The 22,522-nt window shown below is 42.3% G+C and overlaps 2 protein-coding genes across 3 annotated transcripts in view; both read left to right on the plus strand.

Annotated features, from left to right (window-relative positions):
* LOC115167584 (mucin-5AC) lies at nt 1-15,147 on the plus strand. The gene is made up of 32 exons (XM_029722156.1): nt 1-126; nt 3,058-3,120; nt 3,213-3,474; nt 3,615-3,729; nt 4,201-4,291; nt 4,381-4,487; nt 4,614-4,827; nt 4,929-5,054; nt 6,204-6,321; nt 6,485-6,623; nt 6,825-6,935; nt 7,193-7,262; nt 7,386-7,523; nt 7,623-7,787; nt 9,301-9,395; nt 9,494-9,620; nt 9,827-10,079; nt 10,244-10,293; nt 10,404-10,442; nt 10,564-10,664; nt 10,864-11,015; nt 11,119-11,257; nt 11,344-11,454; nt 11,595-11,774; nt 11,894-12,133; nt 12,258-12,414; nt 12,652-12,780; nt 12,986-13,133; nt 13,481-13,524; nt 13,619-13,879; nt 14,568-14,937; nt 15,144-15,147. Exons 1-32 carry the CDS (start codon nt 54-56, stop codon nt 15,145-15,147), a joined length of 4,392 nt encoding a protein of 1,463 aa, XP_029578016.1. The 5' UTR covers nt 1-53.
* Nucleotides 15,118-22,522, plus strand: part of LOC115167138 (intestinal mucin-like protein) — a 16,616-nt gene continuing 9,211 nt past the window's right edge. Inside the window, exon 1 of one of the 2 annotated variants that reach the window (XM_029721257.1) lies at nt 15,118-15,275. The gene's annotated coding sequence lies outside the window, so the exon portion shown is untranslated. Of the gene's footprint in view, nt 15,276-19,569; nt 19,638-22,522 lie in introns of those variants that run through there. The other variant, XM_029721255.1, reaches the window with a different exon arrangement.

Genomic DNA, 22,522 nt, shown 5'->3' on the forward strand with positions numbered 1-22,522 from the left:
GCACCTCTCTCATATCACCTGTGTAGGACCTGTTCACGACCCACAGGATCACCATGGGGACAACCAAGAATACACCGATATGGAGGCTGATATGCCTGGCATTACTGATCAAATCAACACAAACAGGTTGGTAGAATATTCATTCATTAGCCTAAATCAGAAGGAAAGGTAACTTTCAGATTTGATAATATCTCTCTCTCTATATATATATATATTTAATGTAAAATCTCATTATCAAAAATATTTGTGTGTTAGTACATTTCTGAATAGCTAACACATAAATATTTTTGATAATGAGAATTACACAGGGAAAAAACAAACATACAGTCAATAATACAATAGAGAAAGTCTATATACAGTGTGTGCAAATGAGGTAGGATAAGGGGGTGAGGCAAATAATAGGCCATAGTGCCGAAATTATTACAGTATGGCAAATTAAACACTGGGGTGATAGATGTGCAGAAGATGAGTGTGCAAGTAGCAGTACTGGGGTGCAAAGGAGCAAAATATATAAAATAAATAACAATATGGTGATGAGGTAGTTGGATGGGCTATTTACAGATTGGTACAGGTGCAGTGATCTGTGAGCTGCTCTGACAGCTGGTGCTTAAAGCTAGTGAGGGAGATATGAGTCTCCAGCTTCAGTGATTTTTGCAGTTTGTTCCAGTCATTGGCAGCAGAGAACTGGAGGGAAAGGCGGCCGAAGGAGGAATTGGTTTTGGGGGTGACCAGTAAAATATACCTGCTGGAGCACGTGCTGCGGGTGGGTGCTGCTATGGTGACTAGGAAGCTGAGGTAAGGCGGGACTTTACCTAGCAACGACTTATAGATGACCTGGAGCCAGTGAGTTTGGCAACGGATATGAAGCGAGGGCCAGTCAACAAGAGCATATAGGTCGCAGTGGTGGGTAGTATATGGGGCTTAGGTGACAAAATGGATGGCACTATGATAGACTGCATCCAATTTGCTGAGTAGAGTGTTGGAGGCTATTTTGCAAATGACATCGCCGAAGTCAAGGATTGGTAGGATAGTCAGTTTTACTAGGGTATGTTTGGCAGCATAAGTGAAGGATGCTTTGTTGCGAAATAGGAAGCCGTTTCTAGATTTGGATTGGAGATGCTTAATGTGAGTCTGGAAGGAGAGTTTACAGTCTAACCAGACACCCAGGTATTTGTAGTTATCCACATATTCTAAGTCAGAACCGTCCAGAGTAGTGATGCTGGACGGGAGGGTAGGTGTGGGCAGCGATCGGTTGAAAAGCATGCATTTAGTTTTGCTTACATTTAAGAGCAGTTGGAGGCCACGGAAGGAGAGTGGTATGGCATTGAAGCTCGTCTGGAGGTTAGTTAACACAGTGTCCAATGAAGGGCCAGAAGTATACAGAATGGTGTCGTCTGCGTAGTGGTGGATCAGAGAATCACCAGCCGAAAGAGCGACATCATTGATGTATACAGAGAAAAGAGTCGGCCCGAGGATTGAACCCTGTGACACCCCCATAGAGACTGCCTGAGGTCCGGACAACAGGCCCTCCGATTTGACACACTGAACTCTGTCAGAAAAGTAGTTGGTGAACCAGGCGAGACAGTCATTTGAGAAATCAAGGCTGTTGAGTCTGCTGATAAGAATGGGATGATTGACAGAGTTGAAAGCCTTGGCCAGGTCGATGAATAAAGCTGCAAAGTATTGTCTCTTATCGATGGCGGTTATGATGTCGTTTAGGACCTTGAGCGTGGCTGAGGTGCACCCATGACCAGCTCGGAAACTAGATTGCCTAGCGGAGAAGGTACAATGGGATTCGAAATGGTCGGTGATCTGTTTGTTAACTTGACTTTCGAAGACCTTAGGGTAGGATAGATATAGGTCTAGCAGTTTGGGTCTAGAGTGTCTCCCCCTTTGAAGAGGGGATGACCGCGGCAGCTGTCCAATCTTTGGGAATCTCAGATGACACGAAAGAGAGGTTGAACAGGCTAGTAATAGGGGTTGCAACAATTTTGGCTGATAATTTTAGGAAGAGAGGGTCCAGATTGTCTAGCCCGGCTGATTTGTAGGGGTCCAGATTTTGCAGCTCTTTCAGAACATCAGCAATCTTGATATGGGTGAAGGAGAAATGGGGAAGGCTTGGGCAAGTTGCAGTGAGGGGTGCAGGGCTGTTGACCGGGGTAGTGGTAGCCAGGTGGAAAGCATGGCCAGCCATAGAAAAATGCTTGATGAAATTCTCAATTATCGCGGCTTTATTGGTGGTGACAGTGTTTCCTAGCCTCAGTGCATGAGCTTGTTTATGAGATTGTTTCCATCTAAATTTGAAAATGTTACACATTTGTGGTGAAAAATCTATAACCTTTTAGAAATCTTTATAATTAGTGATTGTTATCAAGAGTGGTTGTAGCATAGTTTATAGTGTTATAAATACATAAAGCACTCCCCCCACTGAGTGTGTGTTGGTACTTTAGATTTTGTTTGTTGATCAGGAACAAAAACAAGAACAGAATACAGACCAAACTCAAGTGTATATCTTTAAAATAACAGTTGTGGTAAGTATGTCAAATGTCTGATATTACTCAAATAATACTGAAAGGAAACATCTGATGCCTAAATATGTAAAATAGGAACTGAACAGTTGTCGGAATTCAATGTGTTTAGTTTACAAAGCAGATGACACTTGATTAAGGAATCTTCAGGTTTGTTTTATTTGTCAGATGACCTGTTAGCCAGGGCTGAGCTTTCCAAAAGCTTTGATCACACCTATGCAATTCATAGAGCATCAAAGTACTGTGGTTCAGGCACAGAAGACTCTGCAAACGCAGGAACATTCCCTTTAAAATTAAATTGCACGATAGCACTGAACTTCGGCGATACGGATTGAATGGAGCCTTAGGTTCGCTGTCAATATTGAATGGGTCACATCATGCCTCAAATGTCCCTTTGTCTGGACATACTGCTGTGCAAATCAAATACACTTCTAAAAGCGCAGTGCAACAATCTATATCTGCAATGATTAAATTCCATCCGGAATGTTCATATAACACTGTAAAATACTCATGAATTGCTTTTTTTCAGTGAACCCCACAACAAGTGTAACAATCATCCCGACAATGATCACAACGATACCCACACTTTCAGGTAAATCTCTGACAGAATGCACACTGAATAAATGACTGGGTATCCATCAATACGCTAAGAAGGAACTGACGTTTGTATTCCTTGTCCCTCAGGATTGAATGCCTCACACAATGACCAGGTCTGCAGCACATGGGGTAACTACCATTTTAAGACTTTTGACGGGGACTTTTTGCAGCTCCCCTCCACCTGCAACCATGTTGTGACCTCACTGTGTAAGAGCAGCTATGAGGCTTTCAACATCCAGATGAGGCGGCAGGTGGTGGACAACCAGCCCACCATTAGCAAGATCACCATGAAGCTGGATGGTGTAGTGGTGGAGCTATCCAAGGGTGTTGTTGTGGTCAATGGGCAGACGTGAGTTTCCCTGTCATTTGACTGATTCGCCATTCTGCAAGCACCTCTCTTGAGGATTTTATGTGCTACATTATGGAATTTAATAAAAATTACAATCATAATGTATTGGATGACCTTTAAACATCTTCTTCCTCCTGAAGGGTGACCCTGCCGTTCAGCTTGTCTGGAGTCAGCATCGTGAAGACTACATCCAATGTGAAGGTCGTAGCCAAACTGGGGCTGGTTGCTGTTTGGAACAAGGATGACTCCCTAATGGTAAAATACCTGCATTTCTAATTTCCCTCTTCAATGGTTGATTAGTTAATAATGTTACATTTTTCTTTAGATTAAAAGCATAAAATCTTTGTAATCATTGGCAATGATCAGCAGTTGATCGTGAGTGAGAAACACCTATTTTTGGCTGCACCTTGTTGGTTGAAGCACTGTCTACTCCCCTCCTAAAATATTAATATTGAAAGGCAGAATTAGCTGAAGAACAAGGATGAATTAAACAGGATATGTGAAGATATATAGGCTATACACACACAGGCTAATGTTCCAATGTTTATTTGATGAAGTGTTTGCAAATATTTGTTGATTTGAATTACATTTTCTGTCACTCCCTAATATAAGACAAACAAAAAGATAGGTTATAGACATGGAGGATAGCCAAGACTGAACACGTGAATGGTGCTGAACAGGATGAGATTTTGTGGACAAAACACATTGTATCTGGTCATTCTACAGATTGAAATGAATGAGAAGTACAGAAACCAGACCTGCGGACTGTGTGGTGACTTCAATGAAGTCCAAACATATAACGAGTTCATCATCAATGGTAAAATAATTTCTGAAATTTCCAAAACTGAAATTTACATTATATACTGTAGGTGGAAAAGCAAATGTTCAATGTCTGTGTTGTTGCAGGTGGGAAACTCTCTAGCTCTGACTATGGAAACCTCTGGAAACTGGATGGCCCTCTGGAAGTCTGTGAGGAGCCTACGCTAACTTCTGTGGAGAGTTGTGGAGATGAGGTATTCAAATTCAAACCACAGAACAAGAGTACAAAACAATGTTAATAGAAGTTGGAAATAGCAATTCATCCATGTGATTCAACAAATGTTTTCTATATGGTAACCTTTTGTGGTTTGTCTCTGTAGGAATTTTGTCGGCAGCTGTTCTCCAGTGCAGCTTTCAGTAGCTGTGCTAATTATTTGGACATGGACGCCTTTGTCGAGACCTGCCTTGCAGACCTGTGCCACTGTGATAACAGCACCAACTCCTTCTGCCTGTGCAACACCATCTCAGAGTACTCCCGTCAGTGTGTTCATGCAGGGGGGAAGCCCCAGCAATGGAGGACTAAACAGTTCTGCTGTAAGCATGCAGATACTCTTCAACATGCCCACCAAACACTAAATGATCACGTTCACAATCTATTTTAAGAAAATAGTTAATCACAATGTTTATTTTCTCAGATAAGACATGTCCCTACAACATGGAGTACCAGGAATGTGGAAGCCCCTGTGTTGACACCTGCTCCAACCCAGAAGCCAGTCAGATGTGTGAAGACCACTGTACAGACGGCTGCTTCTGTCCTCTAGGTACCACACAGGTTCAACTCAAATCAAATCAAATTTATTTATAAAGCCCGTTTTACATCAGCTGATATCTCAAAGTGCTGTACAGAAACCCAGCCTAAAACCCCAAACAGCAAGCAATGCAGGTGTAGAAGCACGGTGGCTAGGAAAAACTCCCTAGAAAGGCCAGAACATAGGAAGAAACCTAGAGAGGAAGCAGGCTATGAGGGGCGGCCTGTCCTCTTCTGGCTGTGCCGGGTGGAGATTATAACAGAACATGGCCAAGATGTTCAAATGTTCATAGATGACCAGCAGGGTCAAATAATAATAATCACAGTGGTTGTCGAGGGTGCAACAGGTCAGCACCTCAGGAGTAAATGTCAGTTGGCTTTTCATAGCCGATCATTCAGAGTATCTCTACTGCTCCTGCTGTCTCTAGAGAGTTGAAAACAGCAGGTCTGGGACAGGTAGCACGTCCGGTGAACAGGTCAGTGTTCCATAGCCACAGGCAGAACAGTTGAAACTGGATCAGCAGCATGGCCAGGTTTACTGGGGGCAGCAAGGAGTCATCAGGCCAGGTAGTCCTGAGGCATGGTCCTAGGGCTCAGGTCCTCTGAGATAGAGACAGAAAGAAAGAGAGAATTGGAGAGCATACTTAAATTCACACAGGACACCGGATAAGACAGGAGAAATGCTCCAGATATAACAGACTGACCCTAGCCCCCCGACACATAAACTACTACAGGATAAATACTGGAGGCTGAGACAGGTGGGGTCGGGAGACACTGTGGCCCCACCTGACGATACCTCCGGACAGGGCCAAACAGGCAGGATATAACCCACTTTGCCAAAGCACAGCCCCCACACCACTACAACTCTGTTGTACAAGTTAACCTAAAGCACATCATGAAAACACCACACCTTTACCCATTATGCCTTTTATGTCAATGTGTGCAAAGTATCTGAATAAGGTGACAAAGGAAGGAGTAAATAATGGATGTTTTTCTCAGTTACTTCCTGGAGTCAGTGCAGTTCTCTGTGTAAAGTAAACATTAGAATAACACTCCTTACTGAATGCAGTTTTAGCAATCTCTTAAAGGAATACTTTTCTGGCAGGAACTAAACTCTTTCTGAATGTTGTCTTAAAATTATGCCTGATCTCTCTCCAAATAGGTACTGTTTTTGATGATGTCAGCAACAGTGGCTGTATTCCATTGAGCGAATGCCTCTGTGTCCACAATGGACAAGTATCCAAATCTGGAGAATCTTACACCAGCAACTGTAAAGAATGGTAGGCCAAGTACATCATCTGATTTAAACATCACATATCCCATGCCTCATTTTCATGAATCATGCCAAACTACAGTGTGATTATTAAAACTGTATGCATGTAAATATTTCTAAAATACTATATGAATGCAGTTGTGAGATGAGCCTGTAAATGTTCCCTTTAGCACCTGTGCTGGTGGTCAGTGGGCCTGTACAGACAAGGACTGTCCTGGGACCTGCTCTGTGGAGGGAGGATCCCACATCAACACCTACGATGGGAAAGCCTACACCTTCCATGGGGACTGCTCTTACATTCTGACCAAGGTCAGTTCATGTGGTGCAGTATAGCAAAGCAAGTAGAAACTAGTAGAAAACATTCAATATAACTTTTCAGTGCAAAGGTGAGGTAAAATAGCTTTTCCTCAAGCCATACGTTGACGTAGACGTGTCCAAAGGGGTCAATCTTTAAGTGAGTCATTCTCATTTCATGTTTTTGCCTTCAAACTCATGCTGGTTTTCTTTCAGCAATGCAATGGAACTGAATTCACCGTGCTGGGAGACATTGTGAAGTGTGGGTTGACTGACACTGAGACGTGTATGAGGGCTGTTACCCTAGCCCTCTCCAGCAGATCCACTGTAAGGCAACTCTCCAAATACTTTTCAGACCAAATAATACAAGGACCTGTCAACTCATTTCCAAACAAAACCGCTTCTTTAAGATAATTATACTAGTTAGCAAATAAATGTCCCTCAGACTTTTTGTCTAAACACACAATAACCTTATTTAAAATTGCCCTGACTTGGCAAATATTGCTGGGATATTTGCAATCTCATAAAATGCTTATCTATGGAAACAAATGAGAATTTAATAAAATATATTATCTAATTCACAGGTGATCCGAGTCCTGTCAAGTGGAAGTGTTTTTGTAAATCAGATTCTTTCTCAGCTCCCGCTCTATACAGGTGAGATAATCCATTGTAATGCCAAATTAAATTGTAGTGTGGATCAGTGCATGAACTCCATGTCATTTATATTCACAAGATGAAGCCTTAATGGTGTCCCTCTATTTATTTAATGTATTGCAGCTGAAGTGACCGTCTTCAAGCCCTCCTCATTCTACATTGTTATCCAGACAACTCTTGGAGTTCAACTTCAGATCCAGCTTTCACCAGTTATGCAGATTTACATAACTGCCATCTCATCCTACAAAGGAACAACCTGTGGTATGCTTCAGATTCATCCACCAGTTTCATACCTTTTTCTTCAGTATCTCTATTCATAAAAATCTAATAACATCATATGGCTTCAATTATTTTCCACAGGCCTTTGCGGAAACTACAATGACGTTCAGGCAGATGAGTTCAGAGTCATCAGTGGATTGGTGGAGGGCACAGCTGTAGCTTTTGCCAACACATGGAAGACCATGTCCAGCTGCCCTGATGTCAAGACTAGCTTTGAAAACCCCTGCAGTTTGAGCATCGAAAATGGTACGTATTTAATAAGCCTACAGATGAATCACTTGTTGAATGATTATAACAAAGTTATATAAGATAGTGTCGTGTCTTTGGCTATGCCGGATTAAGTGATATGACATGCTAACTTATAAAATGATTTCTCTGTAATTAATATTACCTGATTAAGCTAATCATGTAAATGTAATTAACTAGAAAGCCGGGGCACCACGGAAGAACGTTTATAGAGCCGTTATCTTCCGAATAAACTCTTAAAATACTTAGTAATATTTTACATCGATAGCAGTCAATATTAACCCTTATCTTATTTTCAGTCTCATAATGAAAGTTGTAAATTCTTGGTTATCTTCACGAACCCTGGCTAACAAGTTGAATCAGCAATACAAAATTGGGTTTAATTATTTATTTACTAAATACCTAAACTAATCACACAGAATTACATATACACAGAATACCAATGATGTCATACAGAAAACGTCCCGGTGGACGGAACCTGGTTACACAAAGGAAAGGGGGTTGGGCTTGAATGAAAGAGCGGGAAGATTTAGGAACCACAAACAGCAGCTATGCTATCGTAAATACATTATCTTATGCATTCTAAATTACCGCCCATTTGGAAAAGGAAAATGCAATAAATATTTACTCTGAGCTGCGCTTCGGTAGATTGGTCGTAGATGCTGGCCGGGTTGGCCAACAGATCTTCCTGTACTCAGAACAATGTCTCTGGTGGTAAATTGGATACGTGGTGGTATCTTCGTCCGTCTGTTAGACTGGATCCGTCGTCCGTCCTTTCCTAGCCCCCGTTTAAAGCGGCCGCTGCTAACTCAACGGCTAGGAAGTATCACTTCTGTAGTGAATAAGCTCAAAGTTCATACCAGTTCATACCATAGCTCACGCCGAGGTTGGCTTAGTTCTGTCCTTGACATGTGTGTCCTTCTAACGTAGAGGCTGCAGACCTCCCGTACTGGAACTACCTGGTTATCTTTTCGTCAAAGGCTTATATAGTGGAGAGGGGGAAGGAGGTGTTTCATCGTTTATAACCCCTGTCTCTTCACAGGGTTGGGCCACTGATCAAGCAGGGCACTTTCCTTATGAAAACCCAAATCTCTCATTTGGAAGCTAAAATTACATTTAATCTCCTAACAAACAATTTCAATATCAAACATTTCAATTGCATAACAATTCCATGTTACTCTGATAACTAGAGGATGTATACTTTCTCAGGTACAGTTTATGTCGTCCTGTCATCAGTCATAATGTCTCAGATAACAATGAACTGACCTCCATACTCATTACGTTATCAAGCATATTTCCAACTGGTTTTATTACCAAAATATGGTTCCTTTCCCCATTTGTTTGATGTTCCCAGACTCTCTATATTTAACAGGACAGCAGTCCTTCAGTAGGGTCAGTAAGAGAAGGGAAGGGAGAAAGGTTTTTATGGGGGGGGGTCATAAACCTTACCCACAGGCCAACGTCATGACAATAGTATATGCTTATGTTGAAATGATGACTGTCTTTTTCACAGAGAAATATGCCCAGCACTGGTGTTCCATGTTATCAGATCCTAAAGGAGTGTTCTCCCCTTGCCATTCTGAAATAAGACCTGACACCTACAAAACCGTAAGTTAGTTAAGAAGGATACGATCGCAAAGTAAAACCATTAAACCCTTATGTGATGAGGTTATAGTCTTGACACACTTTGACTCTTTTTCCAACAGAACTGTATGTATGACAGCTGTAACTGTGAGAAGAGTGAGGACTGCATGTGTGCTGCCGTCTCCTCTTATGTCCATGCTTGTGCTGCCAAGGGTATCCAGCTCAACGGCTGGAGAGACACTATCTGCAGTGAGTAGGCCGCACGGAGCCATGGAGACCTCTCGCAATGTGTCATTATAATGAGTGCTGAAAATTGATTAGAATAGAATGATTTTACTGAAACAACAACAGTAGTTACTAAGTACAAATAACCTGAAGAAATAACTGCACAAATACAAAGATATAAGGATACCAATATCTTGCTAATACTACTCATATCTAATGACTTTTCTCAGATAAATTCGCCACCTGTCCCAGTCAAACAGTTTATACCTACAACATGACCAGTTGTGGACGCACCTGCCGCTCCCTGAGCATGACAGACCAATCTTGCCAGGTGGAGTTTGTTCCGGTGGACGGCTGTGGCTGTGCAGAGGGCATCTACATGGACGAGGCTGGCCAGTGTGTTGCCCCCACCAACTGTCCCTGCTATGACAAGGGCTCGGTGGTCCCTGCAGGAGAGACTATCAGCAGAGACGGTGCCACCTGGTAAGCACCTCCCTCATACATATAAAGCTAGGAGACCAAAATAAATACAAATGAAAATTCATGGATATATTCAAAACTGTGTATTAAATTATGTCATAATGATATTTGCTGTTCATTTGATTATCTTACTAACTATAACTATTAATACTGTAACTATTTTATAGTACTTGCAGACAAGGGACACTGAGTTGCACTGGGGGAGCAAGACTATTTAGTAAGTTTTATGATCTTTTATTACAATTTATTAATTTAATTTATTAATGTATTAATAAAATATATGGCTCAATATGATTTAACCCTTTACATGCATCCTTCACAAAACAGGTACATTTGAAATGAACCAAGAGGATTCAAGCAATTCATGTAAGACAATGTGATTAATTATGATGATGAATGTGGATATTTCTGGATATATGATAATTATATTCTGCTTGTTTGAGAATTGAAAATAGTTTTTTCTACTTGTATTCTCATATATCCCCAGTATGCACACTGCCAATGGTTTTCTTCAACTGCTCAACTGCACCTCCAGGAGCTTCAGGTTCTGAGTGTCAGAAGAGCTGCAAAACTCTGGATATGACCTGTGTGAGTCCCTCATTCACTCTAAATGGGATTGTCACGTATTGTCACTATTATACTGAGTTTTGTGTTGACTGAACAAAAACTTTTGAGAATCTTAATTACGTCAAATACCCACCCCCCTCCTCCCCGGGTATACAAAAACATAGTCCATATCTCTTTAATTTGCCATGACTTATGTATGCATTTTGTTAAATCCGTTTAGATCAGCACAGAGTGCACATCAGGTTGTATGTGCCCCACCGGACTGGTGTCTGATGGGAACGGAGACTGCATCAAGGAGGAACTTTGTCCTTGTTCTCACAATGGAGCTACTTACCAAGCTGGAGAGACTCTTAAGGTTGACTGCAATACATGGTATGCCTGTTTTGTGTCTTACACCTCAGGGGGGAGAAAACATAAAGAACACAGAAAAAAATGTCAGGCAATTTTTGTGACATTATGTGTGTGTTGTTCACAGTACTTGCAAGGACAGACAATGGCAGTGTACCACACATCTTTGTGATGGAGTTTGTGCAATCTACGGAGAGGGTCACTATATCACCTTTGATGAGAAAAGGTTCAACTTTAATGGAAACTGTGAATACACTCTCATTCAGGTTTGTGTCTCTTTATTTGGTAGAATTGTATCAGCATTGAAAAGTGTGAATTTTAAACATATTAAGAATATTTTCCTTTCGCACAGGACTACTGTGGCAATACTAATGGCAGTGGCAGCTTCAGAGTTCTCACTGAGAACGTTCCTTGTGGAACTAAAGGCACCACCTGCTCCAAGACCATCAAGCTCTTCCTGGGGGTAATGAGCAACTTGACTTCACACAATACTATACATTCCATCCCTCGTGTAAAGAACAATCAACAAATCATCAACCAAACATCAACTTGAGATCCGATTTCAGACCAAGTTATGTATGAAAACATATTTTCCTTCTTCAGACCAGTGAGCTCATATTGGCAGATGGGACCGCTCAAGTTGTCAGGAGTACTCCAGAAGAGCAGTTTCCTAAACAGATCAGCCTTCTGGGGAATTATCTGGTTATTGAAGTCAAAAGTGGTCTAATCCTCATGTGGGACAAGAAGACCAGTCTCTTTATCAAGCTGAGCCCACAATACCAGGTACATTAAGATACTCTGATGAAGAAATGAATTCAGGATTCAGTCAAAACTGATATTACCGAGACTTTTGTATAACCCTGCCAAGTCAATCATTTTAATTCATGATCTCTTTTCTTCAGGGGCAAGTGTGTGGTCTGTGTGGAAACTATGATGGCAACGCAAACAATGACTTCACCACTAGAGCCCAGGCGACAGTTGTTGATCCGGTGGAATTTGGAAACAGCTGGAAAGTTTCATCAAGCTGCCCAAGTGTATCCGCTGTAGTGCACCCATGTACCTCCAACCCGTACAGAGCGTCTTGGGCCCAGAAACAATGCAGCATCATTAAGAGCGATGTCTTCACAGCCTGCCAGAACCAGGTATGGATATGTTCAACTAGGATATACTACTAGTAAGATATGTGGATTTGTCTTTTGAGGACAAAGAAATGTACTTCACCGTGCAACTTCTGTATGTCTTACAACACATTGCTGTGCTTTTAAGGTGGACCCCTCTCCTTACTACGATGCTTGTGTGAGAGACTCATGTGCTTGTGACAGTGGTGGAGACTGTGAGTGCTTCTGTACAGCAGTGGCAGCTTATGCAAAGGCCTGCAATGAAGCTGGAGCATGCGTACCCTGGAGAACCCCTCGAATTTGCCGTAAGTTTCTTCACAATCAACAGTGAAGTCTGAGCTGAGTAAAATCAAAGTTGAATTGAAAAATGTTTAATTCTGGTCTGGAACGTGATTTTCAACTACATTAAGGCGCTTGTCAATTCAATTCTGGACCAGGTTGACACATTATCATATAGGACAGTTTATCATGGAAAGGGATCATTATTCTAGTTCAAATAATGAAAACGCTTTTGTCCACCATATTTTGTCCACCACATACAGCACTGTTCTGTGATTACTACAACCCCACTGGAGAATGTGAGTGGCACTACAAGGCATGTGGAGCTCAGTGTATGAAGACCTGCAGAAACCCTTCCGGAGACTGTTCTAGTTTAATTCCAGCATTGGAAGGTAGGGATATGACCGTTTAACTCATATTTTGTCTCATTTTGTATATTATTTCTGAATAACAATTGCAATTGGAACTGACTCCGACAATGGTTATAAATATACATGCTGTGTGTCTGAGCAGCCTCAGGCTACATTTACACTGACTACTGTTATCCTTAACAAGACTTGACCTTTTGTAACCTCTTGGCTATTATGCTTATTTCAGGCTGCTATCCTAACTGTCCTGCGGCACAACCTTACTTCAATGAGGAGACAATGAAGTGTGTGGTGAGGGAACAATGTGGCTGCTTTGACTATGAAGGAAACCAATACACCAATGGACAGAATGTTCCGGCACCAAATTGTGAAAGATGGTATGTTAAAATCATTAAATTCACAGTACCTGTGCTATTTCAGAGCATTTTCTGAATGTTCTAACTGTGAAAGTATCAGGTATTCTGTGTTATATTAATTCTGGGGAAGAGGTTAGGGGTTTGGCAAAGATTGGAAGGGTCATGCTAGTTTTTCCATAGTGATGCCAATTATGGTTGTATGACAATCTGAAAACGTGCCCTGCTCCCCATGGATTTCACAACTTACTTTATTACCAAGTCCTGACTAGTTGTACCTCTTTACTAGTATTTTGAACAAAACATTTATATCTATTTAATTTGAACCTGTGAATAATTTCAATGTTTAACTAATTGTTCTTCTTTTTAAGCACCTGCACAATGACTGGAGTGAGCTGCAGTTATGATGTAAATGGTAAGGATGACATCATCAAATTAAAGTAACATATTTAGCAATGACCAAAGCAACATTGATTGAATCTAATTGTAAAATACTTTCCCCCCTGTAGTTTGTACATGCTTGCATAATGGTAAACAACACCCATATGGAGCAACCCTCTACAATACAACAGATGGGATTGGTAACTGCATTGTTGCTGTTTGCGCCGCGAACGGAACCATTACCAGGAACATTTCCCCTTGTCAAGTGACCACAACTCCAGTACCAACTACAACTTCCCCTCTGACCACAACAACTGTCCATGCAACTACAACACAGGCCTCTACGACAACACTAAAGCCCACAACTGTCTTCCACTTTTCAACACCTGGTAAGCAGAGAAACTCTTCAATGAATGATTAAAGTCCAGCCACATGTTTTCTAAATACCATAGTTATAAATGGCAATCTTGATGGCAATTAATATCAATTGGTATGTAAGGTGTTAGTAAATGTATTCCCGAAGTCCAAAAAGTTGGCCCCGGACCCGAATGGACCCGAGGACAATCAAACTCGGACACGAACGGATACAAGAACAATTATACACAAACCCAACGACAACCAGACCTGGGTCTCGGTCAAACCCGATTAGACCCGAGTGTCAGACAAATTACGTTTATCAGCCAAGTTTCTACACTGTTTAACAATAAGGACTATATGTTGCCTTCTATAAGTATGAAAATGTACCTTATTAGCGTAAATTAAATATGCTATAGGCTATGCAGAGCTTTGATTGGGTCCACTCAGGTTTATCAGCTGTACTTACAAAGACCCGAGAGCTAATGACAATAAAACAGGAATCGACCCAAACCAGGGTAAACGAGACCCCAGCAGCTAGGGTCACGGGTGGGGTCTTGAGTATTTGGGTTTGGATGGACCCGTGAAGACCTTAAGGTGGTAATGATTAGTTCAGTTTAATTCAAATGTTAAACTTAAGAATTGTAAATGTAAGCTATTTGGTAAATTAAAATGTAATTTTTCAGGCCAAGTAAACTAAAGATGTATCTTTTTCAAAAACAGAACCAACATCTACTTCAACTTGGTCTTCCACAACAATGGAGTTGACACCTAAAATCACCACAAGTTCATCATTAAATCCTTCAACTACATCATCAGGATCAAGTACAGTCACAATTCCCAACCCGACAACTGTAACTACAACAACTATGGTACCCTCAACAAGTGGAGAAGTAGCTACATCGACCACAGCTGAGACTTCAACAAAGAAAGAAACCACAAATGAGACCATCACATCCACAATGCCTCCTAAAGAAGTCACCACCGGCCCAACAACCACTTCCACCACTGTAATTGTTGAAACCTCTACCTCAACAACTCAGCCCATAACAACAGGTGAAGAAACAACAGGTCCAGTAGTGATCACATCCAATCCCACGACTTTAACAACAACTACAATTGTACCCACAACAACTACACCTATAACAGGTGGAACTACAACAGTTGAAGAAACCACAATTGAGACAAGTCCATCTACATCCACAAAGCCACCAAAAGAAGTCACCACCGGCCCAACAACCACTTCCACCACTGTAATTGTTGAAACCTCTACCTCAACATCACAACCCAAAACAACAGGTGAAGAAACAACAGGGCCAGTTAACATAACTTCCAGTCCCTCCACTTTAACAACAACTACACTTGCACCCACAACAACTACACCTACCACAGGTGGAACTACAACAGTTGAAGAAACCACAATTGAGACAAGTCCATCTACATCCACAAAGCCACCCAAAGAAGTCACCACCGGCCCAACAACCACTTCCACCACTGTAATTGTTGAAACCTCTACCTCAACATCACAACCCAAAACAACAGGTGAAGAAAAAACAGGTCCAGTAGTGATCACATCCAATCCCACTACTTTAACAACAACTACAATTGTTCCCACAACAACTACAACTACCACAGGTGGAACTACAACAGTTGAAGAATCCACAATTGAGACAAGTCCATCTACATCCACAAAGCCACCTAAAGAAGTCACCACCGGCCCAACAACCACTTCCACCACTGTAATTGTTGAAGCCTCTACCTCAACATCTCAGCCCATAACAAACGGTGAAGAAACAACAGGTCCAGGAGTGATCACATCCAATCCCACTACTTTAACAACAACTACAATTGTACCCACAACAACTACACCTATAACAGGTGGAACTACAACAGTTGAAGAAACCACAATTGAGACAAGTCCATCTACATCCACAAAGCCACCCAAAGAAGTCACCACTGGCCCAACAACCACTTCCACCACTGTAATTGTTGAAACCTCTACCTCAACATCTCAGCCCATAACAACAGGTGAAGAAACAACAGGTCCAGTAGTGATCACATCCAATCCCACTACTTTAACAACAACAACAATTGTATCCACAACAACTACACCTACCACAGGTGGAACTACAACAGTTGAAGAAACCACAATTGAGACAAGTCCATCTACATCCACAAAGCCACCTAAAGAAGTCACCACCGGCCCAACAACCACTTCCACCACTGTAATTGTTGAAACCTCTACCTCAACATCACAACCCAAAACAACAGGTGAAGAAACAACAGGGCCAGTTGTCATAACTTCCAATCCCTCTACTTCAACAACAACTACACTTGCACCCACAACAACTACACCTATAACAGGTGGAACTACAACAGTTGAAGAAACCACAATTGAGACAAGTCCATCTACATCCACAAAGCCACCCAAAGAAGTCACCACTGGCCCAACAACCACTTCCACCACTGTAATTGTTGAAACCTCTACCTCAACATCTCAGCCCATAACAACAGGTGAAGAAACAACAGGTCCAGTAGTGATCACATCCAATCCCACTACTTTAACAACAACAACAATTGTATCCACAACAACTACACCTACCACAGGTGGAACTACAACAGTTGAAGAAACCACAATTGAGACAAGTCCATCTACATCCACAAAGCCACCTAAAGAAGTCACCACCGGCCCAACAACCACTTCCACCACTGTAATTGTTGAAACCTCTACCTCAACATCACAACCCAAAACAACAGGTGAAGAAACAACAGGGCCAGTTGTCATAACTTCCAATCCCTCTACTTCAACAACAACTACACTTGCACCCACAACAACTACACCTATAACAGGTGGAACTACAACAGTTGAAGAAACCACAATTGAGACAAGTCCATCTACATCCACAAAGCCACCCAAAGAAGTCACCACCGGCCCAACAACCACTTCCACAACTGTAATTGTTGAAACCTCTACCTCAACATCACAACCCAAAACAACAGGTGAAGAAACAACAGGTCCAGTAGTGATCACATCCAATCCCACTACTTTAACAACAACTACAATTAAACCCACAACAACTACACCTACCACAGGTGGACCTACAATTGAAGAAACCACAACTGAGAGTATTCCATCTACATCCACAAAGCCACCTAAAGAAGTCACCACAGGCCAAACAACCACTTCCACCACTGTAATTGTTGAAACCTCTACCTCAACATCACAACCCAAAACAACAGGTGAAGAAACAACAGGTCCAGTAGTGATCACATCCAATCCCACTACTTTAACAACAACTACAATTGTACCCACAACAACTACACCTACTACAGGTGGAACTACAACAGTTGAAGAAACCACAATTGAGACAAGTCCATCTACATCCACAAAGCCACCTAAAGAAGTCACCACCGGCCCAACAACCACTTCCACCACTGTAATTGTTGAAACCTCTACCTCAACATCACAACCCAAAACAACAGGTGAAGAAACAACAGGTCCAGTTGTCATAACTTCCAGTCCCTCTACTTTAACAACAATAACAATTGTACCCACAACAACTACACCTACCACAGCTGGAACTACAACAGTTGAAGAAACCACAATTGAGACAAGTCCATCTACATCCACAAAGCCACCCAAAGAAGTCACCACCGGCCCAACAACCACTTCCACCACTGTAATTGTTGAAACCTCTACCTCAACATCTCAGCCCATAACAACAGGTGAAGAAACAACAGGTACAGTAGTGATCACATCCAATCCCACTACTTTAACAACAACAACAATTGTACCCACAACAACTACACCTACCACAGCTGGAACTACAACAGTTGAAGAAACCACAATTGAGACAGGTCCATCTACATCCACAAAGCCACCCAAAGAAGTCACCACCGGCCCAACAACCACTTCCACCACTGTAATTGTTGAAACCTCTACCTCAACATCTCAGCCCATAACAACAGGTGAAGAAACAACAGGGCCAGTTGTCATAACTTCCAGTCCCTCTACTTTAACAACAACTACACTTGCACCCACAACAACTACACCTACCACAGGTGGAACTACAACAGTTGAAGAAACCACAATTGAGACAAGTCCATCTACATCCACAAAGCCACCTAAAGAAGTCACCACCGGCCCAAGAACCACTTCCACCACTGTAATTGTTGAAACCTCTACCTCAACATCTCAGCCCATAACAACAGGTGAAGAAACAACAGGTCCAGTAGTGATCACATCCAATCCCACTACTTTAACAACAACTACAATTGTACCCACAACAACTACACCTAGAACAGGTGGAACTACAACAGTTGAAGAAACCACAATTGAGACAAGTCCATCTACATCCACAAAGCCACCTAAAGAAGTCACCACCGGCCCAACAACCACTTCCACCACTGTAATTGTTGAAACCTCTTCCTCAACATCACAACCCAAAACAACAGGTGAAGAAACAACAGGGCCAGTTGTCATAACATCCAATCCCACTACTTTAACAACAACTACAATTGCACCCACAACAACTACACCTACCACAGGTGGACCTACAATTGAGGAAACCACAACTGAGAGTATTCCATCTACATCCACAAAGCCACCTAAAGAAGTCACCACAGGCCAAACAACCACTTCCACCACTGTAATTGTTGAAACCTCTTCCTCAACATCTCAGCCCATAACAACAGGTGAAGAAACAACAGGGCCAGTTGTCATAACTTCCAGTCCCTCTACTTTAACAACAACTACACTTGCACCCACAACAACTACACCTACCACAGGTGGAACTACAACAGTTGAAGAAACCACAATTGAGACAAGTCCATCTACATCCACAAAGCCACCTAAAGAAGTCACCACCGGCCCAACAACCACTTCCACCACTGTAATTGTTGAAACCTCTTCCTCAACATCACAACCCAAAACAACAGGTGAAGAAACAACAGGGCCAGTTGTCATAACATCCAATCCCACTACTTTAACAACAACTACAATTGCACCCACAACAACTACACCTACCACAGGTGGACCTACAATTGAAGAAACCACAACTGAGAGTATTCCATCTACATCCACAAAGCCACCTAAAGTAGTCACCACCGGCCCAACAACCACTTCCACCACTGTAATTGTTGAAACCTCTACCTCAACATCTCAGCCCATAACAACAGGTGAAGAAACAACAGGTCCAGTAGTGATCACATCCAATCCCACTACTTTAACAACAACTACAATTGTACCCACAACAACTACACCTATAACAGGTGGAACTACAACAGTTGAAGAAACCACAATTGAGACAAGTCCATCTACATCCACAAAGCCACCTAAAGAAGTCACCACCGGCCCAACAACCACTTCCACCACTGTAATTGTTGAAACCTCTACCTCAACATCTCAGCCCATAACAACAGGTGAAGAAACAACAGGTCCAGTAGTGATCACATCCAATCCCACTACTTTAACAACAACTACAATTGTACCCACAACAACTACACCTACCAAAGGTGGACCTACAATTGAGGAAACCACAACTGAGAGTATTCCTTCTACATCCACAAAGCCACCTAAAGAAGTCACCACAGGCCAAACAACCACTTCCACCACTGTAATTGTTGAAACCTCTACCTCAACATCACAACCCAAAACAACAGGTGAAGAAACAACAGGTCCAGTAGTGATCACATCCAATCCCACTACTTTAACAACAACTACAATTGTACCCACAACAACTACACCTACCACAGGTGGAACTACAACAGTTGAAGAAACCACAATTGAGACAAGTCCATCTACATCCACAAAGCCACCTAAAGAAGTCACCACCGGCCCAACAACCACTTCCACCACTGTAATTGTTGAAACCTCTACCTCAACATCTCAGCCCATAACAACAGGTGAAGAAACAACAGGGCCAGTTGTCATAACTTCCAGTCCCTCTACTTTAACAACAACTACACTTGCACCCACAACAACTACACCTACCACAGGTGGAACTACAACAGTTGAAGAAACCACAATTGAGACAAGTCCATCTACATCCACAAAGCCACCTAAAGAAGTCACCACCGGCCCAACAACCACTTCCACCACTGTAATTGTTGAAACCTCTACCTCAACATCACAACCCAAAACAACAGGTGAAGAAACAACAGGGCCAGTTGTCATAACATCCAATCCCACTACTTTAACAACAACTACAATTGCACCCACAACAACTACACCTACCACAGGTGGACCTACAATTGAAGAAACCACAACTGAGAGTATTCCATCTACATCCACAAAGCCACCTAAAGTAGTCACCACCGGCCCAACAACCACTTCCACCACTGTAATTGTTGAAACCTCTACCTCAACATCTCAGCCCATAACAACAGGTGAAGAAACAACAGGTCCAGTAGTGATCACATCCAATCCCACTACTTTAACAACAACTACAATTGTACCCACAACAACTACACCTATAACAGGTGGAACTACAACAGTTGAAGAAACCACAATTGAGACAAGTCCATCTACATCCACAAAGCCACCTAAAGAAGTCACCAACGGCCCAACAACCACTTCCACCACTGTAATTGTTGAAACCTCTACCTCAACATCACAACCCAAAACAACAGGTGAAGAAACAACAGGGCCAGTTGTCATAACTTCCAATCCCTCTACTTCAACAACAACTACACTTGCACCCACAACAACTACACCTACCACAGGTGGAACTACAACAGTTGAAGAAACCACAATTGAGACAAGTCCATCTACATCGACAAAGCCACCTAAAGAAGCCACCGCCGGCCAAACAACCACTTCCACCACTGTAATTGTTGAAACCTCTACCTCAACATCTCAGCCCATAACAACAGGTGAAGAAACAACAGGGCCAGTTGTCATAACTTCCAGTCCCTCTACTTTAACAACAACTACACTTGCACCCACAACAACTACACCTACCACAGGTGGACCTACAATTGAAGAAACCACAACTGAGAGTATTCCATCTACATCCACAAAGCCACCTAAAGAAGTCACCACCGGCCCAACAACCACTTCCACCACTGTAATTGTTGAAACCTCTACCTCAACATCTCAGCCCATAACAACAGGTGAAGAAACAACAGGTCCAGTAGTGATCACATCCAATCCCACTACTTTAACAACAACTACAATTGTACCCACAATAACTACACCTATAACAGGTGGAACAACAACAGTTGAAGAAACCACAATTGAGACAAGTCCATCTACATCCACAAAGCCACCTAAAGAAGTCACCACCGGCCCAACAACCACTTCCACCACTGTAATTGTTGAAACCTCTACCTCAACATCACAACCCAAAACAACAGGTGAAGAAACAACAGGGCCAGTTGTCATATCTTCCAGTCCCTCTACTTTAACAACAACAACAATTGTACCCACAACAACTACACCTACCACAGCTGGAACTACAACAGTTGAAGAAACCACAATTGAGACAAGTCCATCATCAACAAAGCCACCCAAAGAAGTCACCACCGGCCCAACAACCACTTCCACCACTGTAATTGTTGAAACCTCTACCTCAACATCACAACCCAAAACAACAGGTGAAGAAACAACAGGGCCAGTTGTCATAACTTCCAATCCCACTACTTTAACAACAACTACAATTGTACCCACAACAACTACACCTATAACAGGTGGAACTACAACAGTTGAAGAAACCACAATAGAGACAAGTCCATCTACATCCACAAAGCCACCCAAAGAAGTCACCACCGGCCCAACAACCACTTCCACCACTGTAATTGTTGAAACCTCTACCTCAACATCTCAGCCCATAACAACAGGTGAAGAAACAACAGGTCCAGTAGTGATCACATCCAATCCCACTACTTTAACAACAACTACAATTGTACCCACAACAACTACACCTATAACAGGTGGAACTACAACAGTTGAAGAAACCACAATTGAGACAAGTCCATCTACATCCACAAAGCCACCCAAAGAAGTCACCACCGGCCCAACAAACACTTCCACCACTGTAATTGTTGAAACCTCTACCTCAACATCTCAGCCCATAACAACAGGTGAAGAAACAACAGGGCCAGTTGTCATAACTTCCAGTCCCTCTACTTTAACAACAACTACACTTGCACCCACAACAACTACACCTACCACAGGTGGAACTACAACAGTTGAAGAAACCACAATTGAGACAAGTCCATCTACATCCACAAAGCCACCTAAAGAAGTCACCACCGGCCCAACAACCACTTCCACCACTGTAATTGTTGAAACCTCTACCTCAACATCTCAGCCCATAACAACAGGTGAAGAAACAACAGGTCCAGTAGTGATCACATCCAATCCCACTACTTTAACAACAACTACAATTGTACCCACAACAACTACACCTATAACAGGTGGAACTACAACAGTTGAAGAAACCACAATTGAGACAAGTCCATCTACATCCACAAAGCCACCCAAAGAAGTCACCACCGGCCCAACAACCACTTCCACCACTGTAATTGTTGAAACCTCTACCTCAACATCTCAGCCCATAACAACAGGTGAAGAAACAACAGGGCCAGTTGTCATAACTTCCAGTCAATCTACTTTAACAACAACTACACTTGCACCCACAACAACTACACCTACCACAGGTGGAACTACAACAGTT

The sequence above is a fragment of the Salmo trutta genome, chromosome 29 (assembly GCF_901001165.1).
Source record: "Salmo trutta chromosome 29, fSalTru1.1, whole genome shotgun sequence".
In the NCBI taxonomy this organism is placed as follows: Eukaryota; Metazoa; Chordata; class Actinopteri; order Salmoniformes; family Salmonidae; genus Salmo; species Salmo trutta.

What these genes read in the sequence shown, in the direction of transcription:
- LOC115167584 (XM_029722156.1), top strand. Translation starts at nt 54, where the DNA reads ATGGGGACAACCAAGAATACACCGATATGGAGGCTGATATGCCTGGCA. An exon ending in GTGAATACACTCTCATTCAG is followed by an intron (nt 11,258 to 11,343) that starts GTTTGTGTCTCT and finishes CCTTTCGCACAG; the next exon opens with GACTACTGTGGCAATACTAA. An exon ending in TCACAGCCTGCCAGAACCAG is followed by an intron (nt 12,134 to 12,257) that starts GTATGGATATGT and finishes TGTGCTTTTAAG; the next exon opens with GTGGACCCCTCTCCTTACTA.